We start from the raw sequence: 20,495 nt of genomic DNA on the forward strand, positions 1-20,495 counted from the left end.
AAAAAAAAAATGAGAAATCTTTAAAGAAGAAAAAACTTATCATGTAATCATATAAGAGCAACCTGCAGATTGTAAAAAGTTTATTTTATTCTGTATGCTTTTTGACTTAAATCATATTTTCTTTGCATTACAACAATACAATATGCAGTACAGAATAAAATAGCCTAATAGGTAATCTACTTTTCAAAATTAGCACAAAAATTAGTGTTTAATTCTTAGCGTTTTCAATTCAAGTGGTGTGTATGTCATTCTCAATTGAAATCAAGTAAAATTTTATATATAAGGACACTGGGATTGTGTCTGTGATGCATTTCTGAGAAACAATTCATTTAGCATTAAAACATGGAATACACTGCACACTGGCATTATTTGGTTAGCAAGAAACAGCAGACACATCAAGTCAAAAATGAAGATTTCAGATTTATAGATTGATTTATTTTAATATTTGATTTATTAAAGATTTTGAAGTGATTGCTCACCTTGCAGAATCATATAAGACAAATATTTGATTATGAATATGATCCATATGATGTGAAATAGAGTTAAGGTAATCAACAATTCCAGTTTTTATAAAGGAAGTTTATTTTTTGCAGATGTCCGGCTTATAATATGGAAAATTCTACTTTCCCCAGCTTCTTCTACTTATCCTTCATCACTCCTTTACATTGCCTATGTTTTCCAGAAGTACAGAGAAACAATAAAATATAGTTTTAAAAATTACTGTGTGTCACTCGTGATGGGCCATAGAATTTATAAAATAAACTAGAAATTTTATGGGTAGAATTGTATTGGCTGCTTTGGGTAATTGATACGGTCATCTGAGCTTTGAACAACAGCCAAGGTTTCATTCCTGGAGAGTAAACCAATTGGATGACTTTTACCTAATAAACTAATTTCTTAGATTGTAAGTTCTTTTGGATAGGATCCTCCTCTCCTACGTCATTGTTTGTATCTGCCTGTTATTTGCTGCCCCCTATTTATTGTACAAAGCTGCATAATATGTTGGAACTTTATAAATACAGTTTAATAATAACAACAACAATGACATTGCCCTATTGGTAACCTATGACACAAAACTTAAGTCTAAATAGTACCTAGTGGGTAGTAAATCTACAATACTTTTAGAAGCCTTCAGGACAGTTTACATAAATGTGGTATAGTATCACACCGTAACATGCATTTGTATCAACCATTACTGCAATATCCAGAAATGCACAAAACACAGTGTGATACCCATTAGAGCTATTTTTTTTTGAATGTCGACCAATGCATATGTATACACATACAATGCGGTTCACCCTGTTAAAAGAAATGGCTACAAGGTTGGTTTCAATGCTTTTCAAAGTTTGTTTAAAATCCAGGCTTCCTAATATATTGTATAATAAATACACAATATGTTAGGAGTCATACTTGATAGAACAAAAATGCTGCCACTGCTAACTTCCTGAAAATGTAAACTTGTCTGCTGTCTCTGGTCTCAATACTTCACTGACACAAAACAAGCATGTAGCCATTGAGGTTACTGCCCATTATGAAATGACATAGGCCCCTCCATATTAGCCGGACATACTGCACTATTCATCTGTTTATCAGAACATCATGTCTGGTAGTATGAATGGAAAATCTGTTTATATTGTGGGGAAATCAACTCTCATACAAATCATTTTGGAACAGCAGACTCAGAATAAATAAGCAATTAGTATTAATCAATTTAAGCCAAGCTATTTCACGCAACATGCAAATCATGCAGGACTGGATCAGTTTGTAGACCTGAATAACTTCTTCAAAGTGCTGCATTACTTTTTGTACCTTGAGATCCACTTTAGAGAAAATACTGTTTCCAGATAAAAGCTCCTCACTTATTAGCTAATTTAACAGACTCATAAGACAAAAAGAGGAAAAAAAAATAACAGGTAGCTATATCCCTTACCTATTCTTTTCCAAAAAAATTACACATTTATTGTACAATTCACAGAAGTGAATATTTATAAGATGCTGAAAGTTAGGTCCATTTTGGTTCTGTACATTACCACATCTAATTTTAAATGAAACAACTGAGATGTACTTGAACTGCAGACTTTCAGCTTTAATTCAGTGGGTTGAACAAAAAGATTGCATAAAATGTGAGGAACTAAAGCCTTTTTTTTAACACAATCACTTCAGTTCAGGGGCTGAAAAATAATTGCTGAAAATAAAATGTTGATTTCTACGTCCAGGTCTTTTGGCGTTGCTGAGTTCACCAGTGCTTTGTTTCTTTCTCATGATGTACCAAACTGGGTTTTTTTCTGTTTTTGCAGCTTTAGGATGGCTTGTTTCATCTGCATGGAGAGCTCCTTTGACCACATGTTGTCTGCTTACAGCAAAATCTTCCACATACAAGCGCCCCCCCCCCCAAAGAAAAGGCTTTAGTTCCTCACATTTTTATACAATCTTTTTGTTCAAACCACTGAAATAAAGCTGAAAGTCTGCAGTTCACCTGCATCTGAGTTGTTTCATTTAAAATTAATTGTGGTAATTTACAGAAGCAAAATTACAAAAAGTTGTCTCTGTCCAAATATTTATGGACCTAACTGTATATGTACTAGTATAATCTACTGGGGATTTTATTGAGGACATATCCAGGTTTTCTCTTCTCATTTTCTGTGTTTTTAATAAAACCTGCCTCCCCACATTGCCCTAGGTCCTACTATGACTACCACAAAGCAGAGAAGCCACCTTCTGTAGTAAAGGAGTGGGAGAAAACTCTTTTCAGAAAACAGTTTAACATTTAAATAAATTCATGAGAAAAAAAATTATTCCAAATCTTTATATTCAACATACAAAGCCAATATCCGCTGTGTCCTAATCCATCCACACACTTCACAATCCCATGGAACAAATAGTGTAAAATCTTTTGATCCGCTGACAACTATGCATTGTGAGGGTCCAACTAAACAATTCATTATTTGCTCATTCACTCCGAGGGCCTTAATACTATTTCATACTATTACAATTACATTGTAATATATATAATCAGTCTAATATAATTGTACAATGAGGTAAATGCAAGCAAAACATTGTTTTCTTTACAGTGGAGCTCATTTAAAAAAAATACTACATAGATGTCAAATTGTTGCAGTAACAACTAAAAAGGTATTAAATTTAGATTTGAGCAGTTACTAGAAAAAAATCATACAGTGCCTTTTGGCTATGCTACTGTAATTAGGCACTTACAGATGTTGCTCTAGGCAGGACTACAACAATCCAGTCTGTTATAGATAGAAATATGAAAAAGAACACAAATGCAGTAGAATTTATGCGGGTCCCAGTGCCAAAACTGTTTTCCATGTGCAAAAACCAAAGCGAGTAAAGCATGGCAACCAATCTCTTGAAAGAATGAAAGTTAAAATCCTATTAGTTGCCATTGTCTCATCAATATTTTTTTATTGATCCTTTTTTTCCCTCCTACAGACTCATCTACAGTTTGGGCAGTGGGGTATGAAATCAAATCACACCACAATATACACCTTCCAGTGCTGAAGACCCAACTCCCGTTGTGTCATGTTCTATATTGCAAAAAGAAAACTGTTAAACATTTCATGTACAATAACAGTATAAAAAACATAATATTGGCACTAAATTCATTTCAAATTTAAATGAAACAATGGAAAAAAGTATTTTACAAAAAAGTAGTGTCACAAACCAAATGTAAGCCCAGATTGGAGCACAAAATGGAGAACAAAAAGAAACTAACACTACTACACTACTAAGGCAAAAATCAACATAAATACTACAGATCTAATAGGTAGTGCCACTGAACAACTACAGATAAAAAACATTCCTACAGTGCAAGCTCAAAATATGCAGTCAGTAGTTTTGAGGAACCAAATGATTAGCAGCGTCTGTCATTGACTATTTCTGTGACATTCCTCTAGGACCAAGCATCAGAACCAGAACTGCTCTAGGTAGGATTGGTATGGCTATGTTCACATGGGTAGTAAGTTTCAGGGCATTATTACCTTTTTACTAACAGGGAACCGCTGTCTCTTTATGATACATGCAGCTTCTCCCAGTGGTAGCTCACAGAATGAATACTGAGTACTGGTACTGAGCAGTAGTAGTACTGTCACCAATTATCAAATTTGCAGATGCTGCTTCTTTAAAATCAATGCTGCAGTGCTAGTAACAGGCTGGGGTTTGGTGGGAATGCACCACCCTCAAGCAGCTATTAAATACTACAATTTTTTGCTATTTAATGGTTCAACATTTAAACTAAGGACAGTCATTCCTGATGACCTCAAACTCCCTTCCGAAGTGATGGGGCAACTGTAATTTTATGCTGGGGGGGGGGTTCTGAAAAAGTAGTAGAACTTACTGTAGAATAAATGAATAATAAACTATAACTTTTTCTCACCTTCCATTTCACCACCAGAAGCTGCAATCTTGGACAAACTCAAAATAGTTGTTCCAACAGCATCATTCTTGGTTAGTCTGTCCCTGCACAGAACATTTATTAAACCAGTACAATTCATTAAAAGGAATGATAATATAAATATATTAGAACAACAACCCTTAATGATGCAATACTCATATTTATGAGGAGTCTGGTCAGTAAATACTTTAAGAATAAATTGTCATTCATGGCTCAGAAAAAAACAATGGCTTGTTCAACAGTCCATGCAGTGATGACTAAAGTGCAGAATCTTAAAGCAACTAGATCAATGTAGATTGAATAGCAAAGTGTTATTCTAACTACATTTCCAGCTTTATTGATAAGGACCAGGAGTCACTGGCAGACGTACTGTGAAAATCAGTAAAAGCTGACTATGCCATAACTTACCAGTCAAAAACTGTTAGTTTTATATTCTCACACATAGAAGGGAACTGAAAATATAAGAATGCACAGTTAATTTCTATCTTTACACAAAGACTTTAAAATGTTTTCATGTGGATGTCATTGTCTCCAACCTTTATCTGAATGTTAACAGCTTGATTCCATTCTGGATTAGCATTTTTCTCTATTATTTTGGTAGAGACCTATGACAAAATAAAATAAGAACAAAGATGACGTGTTATCACACAACTTGAAAAAAACATTTGTGTTTTGAGAGATATTGTGATTGACATACCCTTTTTCCAGCAAATGACACTTCTACAAATGGGTCAACCAGATTCTTCTTGTCCGAGTCTCCTCCAAAGAGTTCCTTAACTGACTGTGCAAAAGCATCATCCACTACAGAAAGACACGGGGCACAAGTGTTACACCCATTGTTTAGCTGTAAACATACTTTTTGCTGATGTACTACAGCAGTGATATACAATTACCTAGATAGGTTTAATAATCTATTGCTGGGTTGGGGACGATCCATGACTTCTATTCCTAAATTGTACGCTCACATTGCATCCCTCTACATGTTTTTTTGTCCTATTTGATTATTGAGTAAATAATGGTTAATGGTAAATAACATGGTTAGTCTAATTACCTATGTCATTTAGAGGGATACTATAGTGATACCTTGGCCATGCCAAGAAAATATGAAATTAAAACAAGGAATCCCTTGCTAGGGATTGCTAGTATTGCTTGCTAGGGAGTCTGCTACATATCTTTTATTCTTACTTTTGGATAGTATAGTATATTTTAATCACCCTAAACAATTGACACTTAGGCTATGTACACACTTGCAATAATTGTCGTTGGAAAGGATCTTTCACGATCCTTTCCTACGACAAACAACTGCATGATGCATGAACGAGTGCTGTACATACAGCACCATTCTGCTCTATGAAGAGGGGAGGGGGAGAACTATGAAGCGGCAACCAGCTACATGCTCTCGCCCCTTTACTTCCATTACAATCATTCATTGTCCATCATCCGTGGATCCGCCAGGACGGTCGTTCAGACAATGGATGACGAGTGCTGTACACACGCCAGAACCATTGCACGTGTGTACCCAGCCTTAGTGTAGAGTTGAACAACCCTGATAAATAGGTTGTATTATTAGGTTATAGAGTTGCTGATAAATAGGTCCCTTATGTAGCTATAGATTCATACTCTGTGGAATATCCTCAGCTCTGTAGATTTTCAAGAGAAAGGTGACCCATCTTAGTGCTACTCCTGGAGGAAGGAGGAGATTGCTTTCTACATCATCAGCTTCACTGTCCTTGTCTCGCTTTTCCACCTGAAAAAAAGTGTTACATATCAATTACAATGTTAGAATGCCATCAAATCATATTCTCATGTAATCATAGCCAATGAGTCAACAATCTAAGCAAACACAAACAATTGAAAACTAGAAATTCCCTTGATCCAACTCCCATATATTCCACTGCAAAAATCCAAGAAAATGCCCCACAGGTACTCTGGAGTCTACTTTCTAACAAACGTGTAATGTAACTTCTCTCTCCTTGTGTTTCACAGAAGGTTTACAAGAAAGGTTAAAATCTGCTTGGCTGTTTCATTGGACATACTATGGTTTATTTTGCTGTTGTAAGCTTGTAGAATTAATGCAGATAATCTTATCTTGTCATCATACTGTACTATAACATGTAGTATTACAATCATATACTTCTTTACCACAAAATTTAAATATCAGTAAGTCTATGCAAAATGTTACTTGAGGATTATGTCAAATATCATGAACAAAGCAAAACAATATAATGGTAAGCCTAGAGCAGTATTTATTGCAAATAGACATGTTAATCTAAATTAAAAATGAGAATGTAAAATGGATAATTCTGGTAATTTAAAATGTGGCCAGTGAATATTTTATTTTTTTATTTATGGGGACATAAATTATTACACAGGCTTGGGCACTTAATAACTGTTGTATTTCATGAAACAATAGTGCACATCACAATAGAACTTACTGGGGGGTCATCACCAGTCCCAATGATGAACATGCTGACTTTTAGATACCCCTTTGCTCCAGAGCTCATATCCTCAGGATCATGAAGGAGAATCCATTTTCTCATGACTGCATGGCCTATTAAGAGAAAAGTTACATTCCCTGGTTATAACCATTCTACAATCACCTAATAGAACAAACAACATACCAGGTACACCACACAAATCGGACAATATTCGTGGGAAATTACAACCTAGAATATTTTTTTTACCTAATAAAAGGTTTATTATAGTCATTGTACACATTTGTTTTATCTGTTCTCCATGCTAATGAGAACTTTTTTTGTTATATGTGATATTTTGAGCTATGAAGTAAAATGGGTTAAAAATGCAGATAAATGTGGAGAAAAACTGTCTGATGTCCCCATGATGGACGCCCTCTCCCAACCCCACACCCCCGTGCATAGACTTTCCAGCACGCTCTACAACAATCCACGCACCAGCAGGATAAAGAGGGCCGTCACGGGGACAAGGTTAACCACTCTGTTACTCCTTGCCACACACACCATCACAGGTAGACTGCCACCACGTGCTTAGACGGAAGGACGCCCGGAAGGACGCACCGTTACCCTTGACAGCCGCAGTTGTGATTCTGCTTTTTTAGTGTCACCCACTGCCACTGTTTATAGTAGCATTTTCGGGTTAGCAAGTTACACCATTTCTACATTCACTGATTCAGCTTACACTTTTATAGTGTTAAATAAGTAAAAACATACAAAAATAGTGCATAATCAATACAGAAAAATAAAGACTAATCAAATAATATTAAAACTATATCAACAGCGTAAAATAGAAGGGAAAACTGTGAAATATTACTTCAGTAGAGTTGATTTTCCTTGGTCCAGGTTGCTGTGTGAAGTCCAAGATTTTGGAGTCAATGGGCTCCATGCTGTGCTCAGTGTGTCAGTGCCGTTGTCCTTAGCGACAAGATGGTATCAGTGAGAGCTCCCTCTGCTGGGCTTACATGGCTTTTTCTATGCCAACAACAGAGGTGGGACTAATACAACGATCCAATGACAGCAGAGTGGGGGATGTCTGAGGGGCTGTGTCCACATAGATTAGGATGCTTGTGGACACTTTCAAAATGCCCTTGTTCTAGCCAATAACAATTCCATAGGCTCAGGTTTTATGAACTGCCAACCCCCAGATTAAAAATCACCACAAAATACAGAGTTCACAGAGACCCAACTAGGCACGTCTGGGACCTATGGTTCACCAGAACAGGCTAAATATGGTTTCCAGGCTTTCCTGAGGTCTAGGAGAATAGTTCTTGGTCTCAAAATGCTCACCATAACGATCAGCTACAAATCAGCCAACTACTACTTTATACAGAATAGTTCCCAGGCAGTCCGCCAATGAAGGGCAGCGTTCCCAGGCAGTCCGCCAATGAACATGTAATCCTCCAAGGCAGTCCATCAATGAAAAGTAATAATCCTGTGTTATCTGCCAATGTAGTACCATTCCCAGGCAGTCCATCAAGTAATTTTCCCAAGTTCTCCCCACAGTCCACCAATGAAGTATACTGTTCCTAGGTATTCCCCAGTCCACCAATGAAGGCTAATGTTCCTGGAACCCCCCCCCCCCCCCCAAATTTGTAAGAGAAATTGGTTTAAACTAAACAGTTGTATGTGTGCAGGCTAATTCAATATATTTTTCAGGGCTCATGTTAAAACGGAACATTAGTACAAATGACGATGCTTGGGTTCCGGTTTATCGTAAAGGGGTAGGGTTTAGGGAAAGGCTCCGATAAAGGCTCAGGTTAGAATTACCTTTTAGGTTGGGTAAAGGTCAAGAGTTACATTTTTGGATTTTATTAGGTAATTTTCAGTATTTAGGTACAATAAATGTATTTTCTTTTGTTATACATTAAGGAACCCAAAACAGTCATGGCAAAACCTACCACACCAGTTTTATATTGCCAAATACTAACAACAGATAACAGCTACACTTTATTCCAGCATACTGTGTACATTTATACAATCTTTACCCCCATGATTGCAATTTTTTTTACCTTGAATTCTCCTATTAAACTGTCAGCTCGAATAGATCCAGAGTTAAATAGCTGCGGGAGAAAAACAAATCTTTATCTAGGACAGACAAAATATCAGCGATTACAAATAATTATTGAATGTAAAGAAAGCATTTTATAAACTCCTATGCTGCAATCTATAAAACGGGGTACACAAATCATCCAGTAGAAGATTCTATGGTATTGTTACTATTCCCATTCCTAAACCAGTGTAAGATATTAGGAGGGAGGTCAAAAGCTCTGGCATGACTTGTATGTTATATCATATTGGCAAGTTGCATCTACTAGCAACTTGAGTATAAGTCCTCTCAAATGTTAATTAGTCTATTAAAAGTCCTGCATAAGAGCAGACACCACAAGCTTGCCCATTTTGTTAGCCAGAAACTTTATCTATGATTTAGCTTTTCTTAGTTACCAGGGCCTGACTTTTCTAATTTCATAGCTTTGAGCCCTGTTCTGCCCTTAGACGTCCATGAAGAATGTTTTAGTGGCCTATAAAGATACTCTCATTGGGTATTGGGATGTGAGGTTGTGGATGGCACCTTGGTGGGATTAAGCTATGAAGTCAAGAAAAATTTGAAACAAAAATGAACTCACAGATAGAGGACACGAATATGCACATTAAATAGTAATAAGTTTGATATTATTACAATTTTTAAAACTCACAAACACCAAATAAAGTCAACCATCTACAGAAGGATTGCAGACTCATACATTTCTGGGATCCAAGGACAGCTAGGTGTCAGATGCTAGTCAATGTGTTTCAGGAGGGGTTCCCTTCTTTAAGGCTACGTACACGTGTCTGACAATTCTCGTCCGATAATTGCCTCAGGGCTGGTATTGGACGAGAATCTGGCGTGGTGCAGTGCTCGTCCGTCGATCATGGATCCGTCCTGGGGGATCCACAAATGACGAACAATCGTAATACAAGTGAAGATTCTCCCCCCTCCATAGAGAAGAACAACGCTGTATGTACAGCACTTGTTCATGCATCGTTCAGTCTTTTCAATTACAAAAATCTAACGTGTGTATGTAGCCCTAATCTAAGCTTAATTTCTATCAGGCAGGAATATAACAACACTCGAACTCCAACACTGATAATAAATTTCAACAGGCAAGATAAAGGAGTAAACAGGAGTTTTCCATTACCTTTGGCAACGTCTACTAATCTACTAAAGGTCTTTGATAGATAAGGATCTCTTGATGTAGCATATACCTGGCATTTAATTTTTAAATTTGGTAGAATAGAAATGCGTTTCTTACACGGAGTGTTACGGAATCGTCAAACAGCTCAGAGGGTGCCATATTCACATTGTAGAAAAAGATCTGTTAAATAAAAACATACATTTCAAAATTTATAATACAGAAATGGGAAAGCCTATACGTTCCAAAGACATCATTTTATTTTTTTTTTAATACAGTCTATATCTAAAGAGAAAGGATATCCATGTAACAAGAAAATTATTATATTTTCTGAAATTCTTCAAAACAACTGCCTAGAAAAAAAGGAAATAAATCCAATTTGATTTATAAGTGCTTTTTTTACTTACTCATATCACTGGCCCCAACAGAAACTTACAATCCATATTATTAAAATGCAGGGCAAACCTTAAGATTTGAGATGTTACTCAATTTTATAACATTTCTATTATGATCAATAGCAGTAGTTTCACCAACATGCCACTAGGAGGCATTGCTGAAATGCAGATACCGTGTTTCCCCGAAAATAAGACACTGTCTTATATTTTTTTGGGCTTCCAAAAACACACTAGGTCTTATATTCAGGGTAGGTCTTATATTAGGGCAGGTTGGGGGAAAAGTGCTAGGTCTTATTTTCGGGGTAGGTCTTATTTTCGGGGAAACACGGTAGTTAAGCTTAAAACTAAAATGCCACAAGCTGGAAGTCAATTAAGAACTTGCCTCATCAAAATATGGGTTGTTTCCTCTTTTGATTCTTGTCCTGTGGGTCTGTCCACAGACACTGACTTTCACAACAGGTTTTATGTTGTTGCCGGTCAGTTGACGTCCTTCAATCACCCGAACACGAATCTGCGGAAAAAAAATTAATTGAATTGTTGAATCTTTCTGTAAATGCTTTAAACACATTTTATAATACAAGATACTATTACTATAGTCAACTTCAGCCAATGCATCACAAGCATTAAAAAAAACCTGCATTTACCAGCTACATGTAATAAAATACAGTACTGTAAGCCTTTTTTTTTTTAAATGCGAAAAAAAAACAAAAAAAAAAAAAAACAGAAAAACACATTTGGAGTAGCTAGTAATTAGTTTATTTTTTTATTCCACAAAATAATCTAAATGGTTGCATCTGTTTACTTTTTTCATAAATAGTTCACAATAAAATGCTTCACATATTTCATAGATTTTGAGGCACTGTCCTATACTATGCAGCTGAATTCATTACACTATTTTTATTGATATATTATCCATAACCATAAACATTTTTGCAAATTTAAAAAGGACATTCTGCTGTACACTTTATATGTTTCAGAATTTAAAGCAAGCAAAATCTCATTCATTTTTAGAAGTTAGGGGAAAAAAAGTTCTTAGGGTAAAAAAAAAAGTCCTTGGAATAGGAGAAATGCAGTCACATGACGAACAGACTAGCGTATTTTACATTAAATATTTACATCAAAGTTACTATTGCCCAATCAGTGTACCAGAGGCCACATGTAGCCCTTTGGCACTTATTGTGCACCCCTTGGTGCAACTGCAGACAGTAGTCTGCATTGTTTTTTCCTATATGCCTATTCAGACAAATGAAAGAAAACTATATTTTGGACTGTATACGGTTTTCAGGCTTGGACAAGATCCATCCCAGGTTTGCTGGATCATCCAGATTCACAATAGATTAGCGGTCACTAACCTTTTTTAGTCTGGCGGACCATTAAAATTACTGGCTCCTGACTGCACATGCGCGGGGAACCGGGTGTCACTCAATAGTCACTCCCCCATAGTGTAGTCATGATTACATAACCCCGCCCATTCTCCCATCACAGATCTGAGCCTAAGCCAAGGACACAACCCGTCCACCCCCCTGAGCCTAGGAACTGCACGGGGAACGTGGTCCACGGCTCTGGTCGATGCGTCCCCCCAGCGGGGTCCTTCTCCTGACCGCTGCCCTAGATAGTCTATTTTCTCCAGTCTAGGAGAGCTATAATAAATCAGGTCCCATTGGAGAATGTTTCCAGCCCCCGGGCCACACAGAACAAAGTTAATCCAATACATAAGTAGAGCTCCTTATTTGTTAAAATGTAATCTGTTAAATATACCACAGAAAAAATTTTGTTATATCTGTTTAAAGAGAGGAAAATATCGGGTCAGAAGATTAGAGCTGTTCTGTGTATTGTAAATACTTTTCATGTTATCTCAATGACCTTCTAATTCTTACATTGGAGCTCCAAAATAATGAATGTTGATGTTGTGGGGAAAAGAACATGATGAGCTTCAGTGGTTTAGCAAAACTAGCAAGAGCTAACCCCACCCAGTCCACAAAAATTCTGCATTTACCTGGAAGTCTTGAGGTTTGTTTGAAATAAGCCTCCTTGTATTTTTCCCCTTGGTAAGACGTCGAGCAATTTGATTTTCTGCCTGACCGGGAACACCTGGCATATGTGGGTTAAATCCGGAGTCGACAATATCTCCATCCTCCTCGTCTTCATTATCTGAACAAGGAAAGATTAAAGGTATCATTGTATAAAAACAAATAGATTTTAGAGGATGGCTGTCTGTGCAGGGACAATTTGACCACCCTCAATGTAGAAAGTTTTTAGCGTGTGGCAGAATTTCTCAAACTCGGTGCTCCTCCAACCTTGGAACTGTCTTGTAAGAAGCCTGCAGCCAGAAAACACTTCTCTCTTCTTCCACATTTCATTCACGCAAACATGATAAACCAAACACACATAGCTTATAGTAGGCAGTCATATCAAACTGAACTTTATTTAAGGTTGTAGTCATCCAAGAGAGAAAACACCTTGGCCAAGTTGTAGAAAGTTTTGAACATTACAGAACAGGACCAGGTACTACTAGATACACCATGACCTGGAATACAAGAACTTTAGAGGCTTGATTATACTGGCAATGCGATAATCAGATCCTGTGCAGCTCCTAGCATACGGCACCTTGCCAGTCTTCTGACCACCCATACCATTACGCAAGTCCCTAAAGTTATTATGAACATTTTACAGCAAGTGGTACTGAACAGTTCACTATCCCTCATTCATTCTCTATAGGTGGGCACAGGTGACACAATACACATAGTGTTTTACACCTGGGCATGGTTCAAGGCTGTGAGGAAGGTGGTAAATGCACCATAAACTTACTGTTGTCTAAAATGCTAGTGTACATGTTTATGTGGCAGCTGTCCAACACACAAGTCTCTTGATATTTAATGGTGCCTTCACATCAGACAATGTTTGTATATGTATGGCAACCTATCAAGGATTCTGCTAGTTTTGTGACAGTCATAAACCAATTATATTGAAGCTGATATTTTCTTTATTATTGTTAACATTAGGAATTTAAACAGGTAATAGGCAATTAAGATAAGTTAGACAAAGGCTTCTGTTATCAGTTCCTCCATTTACTTAAGGTTTAAGGCTGCAGAATATAACAGCTTTTGTAAAAAAATGTGAATTGTTTGAACAAGGGAATCCTCAGCTGTCTAGGGATAGATGTATGTGACAGCTATATACACATCACCATTTATAGAGGAGACATTCCTGGTGTGACGGTTTATGGTATGATCACATGTCCTGCGACTACACCCAGATTCACATGGTTAACAGGAAGTGAAAAGTGATGTACCATTTAAAGATGCAACTAGAAGAACAGGTTCTGAAAATGGTAAACAAAGGTTTTGTTTCACCTTAAACAAGCTCTATAGCCTCTGCTCAGCAAACACAACTAAAAGGTTACAAAGGAAAAAAAAAACATCAATGCAGAATGAGTGAACATATGACGTAGGTGCTAACCAGCCTAAAATTCCATGAAGCTGAAACTGGAAGTTGCTTCCTATGTATGCTTGGCAACACATGCCCCTGGCTACAGTTTTCCTTAGGTAATATAGGTAATAGGTAATTCCTTAGGTAATAATGTCTGTAATAAAAACAGTCAATGTCATTTCATAGCAAACACATAGATTCAAAAAGTTCATTCTCAAACTGTAATTTTGCAGTGGGGGCTGGCTTTGAATTGGTAATGTTTGAGTAGAACCAGTCATTCTGCACCACAGTGGTTCCCAGCTTCTACCACCCCTACCAATGGAGCATGCCTTTCACATCACTATATAAAAATCAAAGGGGGAAATATTTTTACAATGTTTGTTTATTTTTATTGCTTTATATATAAAGTGAATATGTTTTCTTACACCTAGGGCTACTTGCTGACTGGTCTGGGGGAAATAAAAGAAATAAAATGTAATATACATTCTTTTAGACACTAGTACATTCTTTCAGAAGCCGGACAGGATTATTCAGCAAGGTAGTGCAAGGCCTCAGGCACACCGGTACAGGAAGCATTTTACAAGCTTCCAGAAGCTTTCTCATATCATTAAAAAACAAACATTCTTCAGAAGGGATGAGATAAAATATGCAGGGAATAAAATAAGAGTTAATTCATCCAGACACAAAACCTTGTAAACCTTTTTACAGCAACTTTCTTCTTATAGGGGTCTTAACCTTGTCACTGGAGTTGCAGTAGGGGTAGGAAAGGAAGAGCTGGCAAAATGCATATAGTGAGAGATTAGGTTTTTGCAAACTGTGTTTTACTTCTTTGAGGGACCATGGTGAGGTCTCATGTGCCAGGCTACCCCAAGTTCATAGTCCTTCCAGTAACTCAGCAGTCCTTATCAAGACTACAATTGTGTTTTCAACACATTTGATTTCTAGCTCACCTGGCAGTTTCCCTTTTTCTGCTCTTTAGTGTTTAGTTATAGCGACTCTTTTAAATTAAAAGTTTGTGGTAATTTGAGGGCTAGATTCACTTTTGCAGTTGACCTATCAATAAGATAGTTGTGTTTTTTTGGCAGTGGCTAGTTGCAAGGTTTACCAAACTACAGGCCTTGTGGATTTTCCAGGATTCCTTAATGAACAATATTCTATTCTGGGAGTGGTCAGTGCAGATCTTAATGTAGATGCCTGCTGCAGCTTTACACAAGCTTTATTAAGATCAGTGTTTTTTTTTCCTCCAAGTTTGAATATGAAAATGAGACTCTAATTCCAGCATTTAAAAGAATGGTTTGTTATTTCTCTGCAGCCATCAAGTCATAAAAATACGTTGTGACAAAAAAAAAACAAAAAAAAAAAAACAGTTGGAATCCAAATGAAATTAATAATTCTGACAAGCACTTAATGTGGATCTGGATCTAACCGGTAGAATTTGTTACGTTATAGGAATGTCTGGAAATTTTAATTTTGCCTAAGCAATACCCTATAAATATACCCGGAATGACATGAAAAAGAACGGTCTACTTCTTGTATTTGAGGGTGCCTAGACACATCTCTACTGTTTGGCAATGGCATGACAATAGGTGCAAGATCTGTTGCAGAGAGACCACAAGTAATACTGGCAAGTAGTTAATTGCCCTTTGTCTGCATTTATGAGAAACAACTTCAAGAATTCAGTTGCTCTTTAACATAAATGATTTGGTAAGGAATGTCTATAATCAGACAAGCGCCTATGAAACAATATAAGTTTTATATTGGCTTCAGACAGGCAGAAATAACCCAGGCAAGAATAATTAGTGAGTTACTGGTCCGCGATCATAGTGGCACACCACATGAAAGTAAAGTATTGGGACCAAGTTGAAGGGTGGAAATCCTTTCTATGCAGTTTAGGTGTTAAAAGTTTACTTTTCACCTAACACTGCAGAAGCATCAATGAACCATATTAGTCAATCCGAAAGTGATATTGTAGCCTCTGACGCCCAAGAAGTCTTGGATGAACCAAAACTGAGATCTCACATCTATGATGTATGACTCTGCTCATGTCTGCCTGGGTACTTTGAGTATTTCTGCCCACTTTTGCTTGTTACAGCAACTTCTGTTGAAGTACCCCTAATAGAAAACTAGTCTGACAGTTTATTTAATGGGATAATATTTAAACTCCTTAAAAAATAATTATTGGTATAATTTTAAAATGCAGCCTGAGGAGTTCATTCATGCCAGGGTTTTTGTAAGAACTGCATCATTTACTGACACGTTGTAAACCATGCCATGCTAAATTTACTTTTAGCTGTAAGAGAAATGCTAAAATGTGTGCAGATACTGGCTCTGGAAGTCAGATGTTAGAAATCCCTGGTCTACGGAATGTAGTGTATACCATCACTCTGGCATCAAGTGTGCATTGGCAAAGTGGCAGGCAGGATGTTAACACACAACAGTGCAGTGGTACCCACCATGGAAGTCTATTAGTGCAGTAATAGCCAGAGCAGAAGAATGCATCACTGCAGTGGAAATCAGTGTGTGCATTGGTGCGGAAGGGGTCAGATGAGTAGTGAGCAACTTTGCAGTGGCATCCATCAATGCAATGCATATTAATGTAGTAGTGGCCAGCACGGGAGAAAGAATTGGTGCAGTGGCAGTCAGGGAGGGTGCATGTGTACCAGTGTTGTTTTATGAGCCAGTGCATATGTGTCGACAACCCTTCTAGTCCAATATAACTGGGTCCAATGGAGACATCAGCAATGCATTGCTCAGAGGTAATGTCATGCCAGAGTTGTTTTCTGCAGACAGTGTCAGGCTGGTACATCTGAATAACCACTAACTGTCCAGATATACTGTTGATGTTTTAGCCAACAGTATCCACCTTTATATTGTCAAGGAAACTATATTTACACTGTTTACTTGTGGCCCTCAGCTGGTATAGATGTCTTACTGCACACTCCAATAACACAGAGAAAGGGAAGGCAAGAAAGGAAGGACTAACAACAATTTAAAAAAATCTGGATGCATAGCAAGTAGGTGGTATTTTATCAACAGAAAGTATTACAGAAAACTGAAACCAGTATGATAATCTACATTATACAGCTGCAGTAATGAACAGGAAACAAGTCTGATTAGTAATATTCCAAGTATTTCCCTTCTAGATTATAGAACAACTTTACAATGGCAGGAAAAGGTTTCTAGGAGGCTTAAACCGTCCATTATTAAACACAAATCTTTTGATGATGGAGCAGAGGTCGCAGACTCCATGTTGGAACATTGTTATCACAATGGAAAACACTGACACTGTGCTGATTTCCTGCCCGTGTGTAAACCTCACTCACCACCTGCTGATTAACACTATATACTAAAGGATTGTTTTAATGAAACATGAAAGCTTTCTATGGCAACAGAAATGCTAAACTAGTGTATCCAAGAGAGTAATGTCAAACACCACATGGTATTTTAAAATATTTACTAAATATCAGTGGATTGGGTCCTCCATTTGGAATATCAAAAGCAGTAGTATGCCAAGTATGGAGGTCTCCTCCTTAACATAGTGCACAATGAAATTGTTAAAAAAATGGTCAACCAGACACACAATTCTATACAAAGGTCACATACCTCCGTCCACTTGTGAATTTGTTCCTCCTGGATCACTTGGATTACTTGTAGGAGATGCAGGTGCCTCATAGGACACCATAAGATCAATAGTGGACTGTGGAAAGGGAAGAGGAATGTATTAGAGGAGATCCTGCACTGAAAAATAGCAGTCAAGAGCAAGCTACAATAATTATCTATACCACTTTGAAGTGTTTGGATGGTACATTGGTTTCAAGGGAGCTGTTAATGCAGGTTTTTGATACCAGAAACGGGTCTTTAAAACACAAACCTACAATGGCCAGCCCAATGCTTAATCCCCTCCTCATCTGCACATGAACCCCAAAAATACATTTAAAAAAAATAAAATTGCATTTTAAAATTATCAAACCATTTACATTCAATTGACGCTATGCCCAGACTAATCAAAGTGGCAGATGCATTTGTGAGCAGGCACACCAGTCCTCCACTTCAAGTTAAATTGCCCTTTCTTTTACTGATAGTCAAGAATAAAGGCTGAAATACTTACACCAATGGGTTGGCCTTTCTCACTCATTAGAGCTACTCCTTTAAACGGAAGCGATCGGCTCTGCCCTCCTGCAAAGTCCTTAAGAGATAAAACTGTACTTCCAATGAATCTGGTAACAAAAAAAAGAATAAATTAAACTTGATGTTATCTCCCTAAAATATTTATTATTTTAAATCCAAACAAAAAGTATATATTTTTATACAAACAGGTTTTTTTAATAAGGGAGTACAAAGAACACAAGGGATGTAAAAAAAGTGCATAAACACACAGCAAGCAATTAGAAACAACCTCTAAACTAGGTGCATTCTAATATCAGTGGTTGGCTTGGATTATTATACTTTGCCTTTTGCCAATGATTTGAGTATGCAAAATGATATATATTTTCCCCCAATAATCTGCACATGACCTTTCTTTTACTAATTAGCATTTATTTTAGGATGCATCCATGACACTCAATGATAAATGGATGCTTGGCTTTCTAGAAGGTAAGCCCACCACTACCTGCATGCTATTCTCGAAACATCTCGACTCTGCTAGAAGAAAGAGGGGTGGTGTGTCAGTGCAATGTCAACAGTGCCTGAAGAAGAGTTACAAATTCTACATGAGCTATTAAAGGCTCAAAAAGAAGGACTTTTTATAACCCGATTACTCTCAGATATTGTTCAGGCACTATGGAAAAGAAGTTCACATGATAAACGATCTAACTATGTGGTCTGGTCACTGCACAACTTTTTCCTTCTTCCTTGCAAGTTCTAAGAATTCTGCAAGAATGACAAAAGTTTGCTGTCTGGAATTGATTGGCTCTTTGCATGGGGAGCTGAAAAGGGGAGGGGGTATTCTTTATATGGCTCTGTGCATGGTTGTTTGTTTGTATCTTTTCCCTTGCTTTGGTGTTGAGGTCTGCAATAACCTCTCTTTATCTGGAGTTTTATTAAGAACAAAGTCACAAAAAATGCTTTTTTGAACAGATGCCCAGTACTTGCTGGAGCAAAGTTTTTTTTGGAAAGCTATCTGGGCAGCCAGCCAGAATAACTAACAGTGTATGAATTATAGAGATCCCTAGAGCAAGACAAGGGAACACGCCTTGGTGTAACGGGACGAAAAGGAGGGAGAAGAAAGCTAGAAGTAAAACTGCTCTGCACAAGCACTGCACCATGCTAAAGTCAAGATCAGGATAACATGGGGGTCAGAAAGATACAGAAAGTTCTCTGCTGCAGGTCTTTAAGTGTGTCAGGAGAATAACAGCAACATTATGAATTCAAAATAGCTGTACACATCAAAAGAAAAGGGCACCTAAAGGTTGGGGGTGTTTATTTAGAGACTTACCCGCAGAGTGCTACTGTATTCCCCCCAGTATACTCCCTTAGTTTTTAAAAACTATGCTGCATTGTCTTGAGGCAGAAACACAGGCAGCAAAACTTGTTGATCAATGAAGGAACTTTAAAATGAATGATATTCTAAACAGCTATATGAAGAGGAGTCGGTCATACCATACAAACTTTTTTTTTCCTAATTTTTCGATGGTGAAGCATTAGAAGCTCATGCTGTTTGTAGCTGAATTTTCCATTCTAGTTCCTATTGTGTCCTAAAGTCTCTACACCCCTAATCCTCGGGGGTCATCAGGTAGAAGTGAAAAGGGAATTAAAACTATCCAAAGAAATACTAGCAACAAGTACTGTTGTTCAATGTACAACATGTAACTGTTCACCATATTGGTACTGGTGGTTTCCAGTATGGGATTTTAGCACCCTTGAACCTTATAACAATTATAAAACCTAGAGTAAGCCCTTAGGTCAACCCTAAAAACTCAATACCCACCACCCTCCAAACACCAATGCTTAAAATGAACTCTTACCACTTAAACATAAAACAAACCCAAACACTTAAAATGCAGTGGTCATGAGGAAATAGGGCTGACCTCCTTTGGAAAATGCTTTTTATTTAGCTGTCTAGTTAATGTAAAGGTACTGAAGCCAACCAAGAACATGCATGTTGCAAACGTATGTCAGAAATATTTACCTCCATAGTTCTCCCACGTCAGTAGCTCAAAAAGAACACAATGGAGAGCCAGGAAAAAAACAAAGATTCTCGGAGAGCAAAAAAATTGGTAGGCTACATAATTCTCCTGAGACGTGTACTTTAACCCCTAAAACCCTCCATCTGTATGCAGATGGAGATATATATATATAATATATATATATATATATATATATATATATATATATATATATATATATATATATATAATTTGACCCAACAAATCATTTCACACTGCAGGTCTCCAGTTCAAATAAACAAGAACACTTAACATTCTTTTCAGTTTTGAAATGCCTTATGCAGGATGGTATTTAAGTTTTGGGTGAAATCTGATACACTTAACTACTATATATTGAATAGGTTACGGGGCATGATTTCAGTGTATTAGGTCAAGTTCCTTCTAAGGTATTCAAAAAGAATAAATCACAGCAAGAAGCTACAAGTTGGCTTTTGTAAAGGCTTTAACCTTTC

At 37.1% G+C, this 20,495-nt stretch overlaps 1 protein-coding gene across 1 annotated transcript in view; it reads right to left on the reverse strand.

The window, feature by feature from the left end:
- MYOF (myoferlin) overlaps positions 1-20,495 on the reverse strand; it is a gene marked incomplete in the record, with an annotated part of 89,995 nt that overhangs the window by 44,339 nt on the left and 25,161 nt on the right. The window contains 13 exon segments of the mRNA XM_072424870.1: positions 3,493-3,545; positions 4,394-4,476; positions 4,820-4,863; positions 4,948-5,016; positions 5,109-5,212; positions 6,032-6,158; positions 6,847-7,011; positions 8,895-8,945; positions 10,176-10,238; positions 10,833-10,961; positions 12,447-12,601; positions 17,483-17,576; positions 17,988-18,096. Coding sequence (XP_072280971.1) covers positions 3,493-3,545; positions 4,394-4,476; positions 4,820-4,863; positions 4,948-5,016; positions 5,109-5,212; positions 6,032-6,158; positions 6,847-7,011; positions 8,895-8,945; positions 10,176-10,238; positions 10,833-10,961; positions 12,447-12,601; positions 17,483-17,576; positions 17,988-18,096 — 1,246 coding nt within the window.

The sequence above is a fragment of the Pyxicephalus adspersus genome, chromosome 10, assembly GCF_032062135.1.
Source record: "Pyxicephalus adspersus chromosome 10, UCB_Pads_2.0, whole genome shotgun sequence".
NCBI lineage: Eukaryota > Metazoa > Chordata > Amphibia > Anura > Pyxicephalidae > Pyxicephalus > Pyxicephalus adspersus.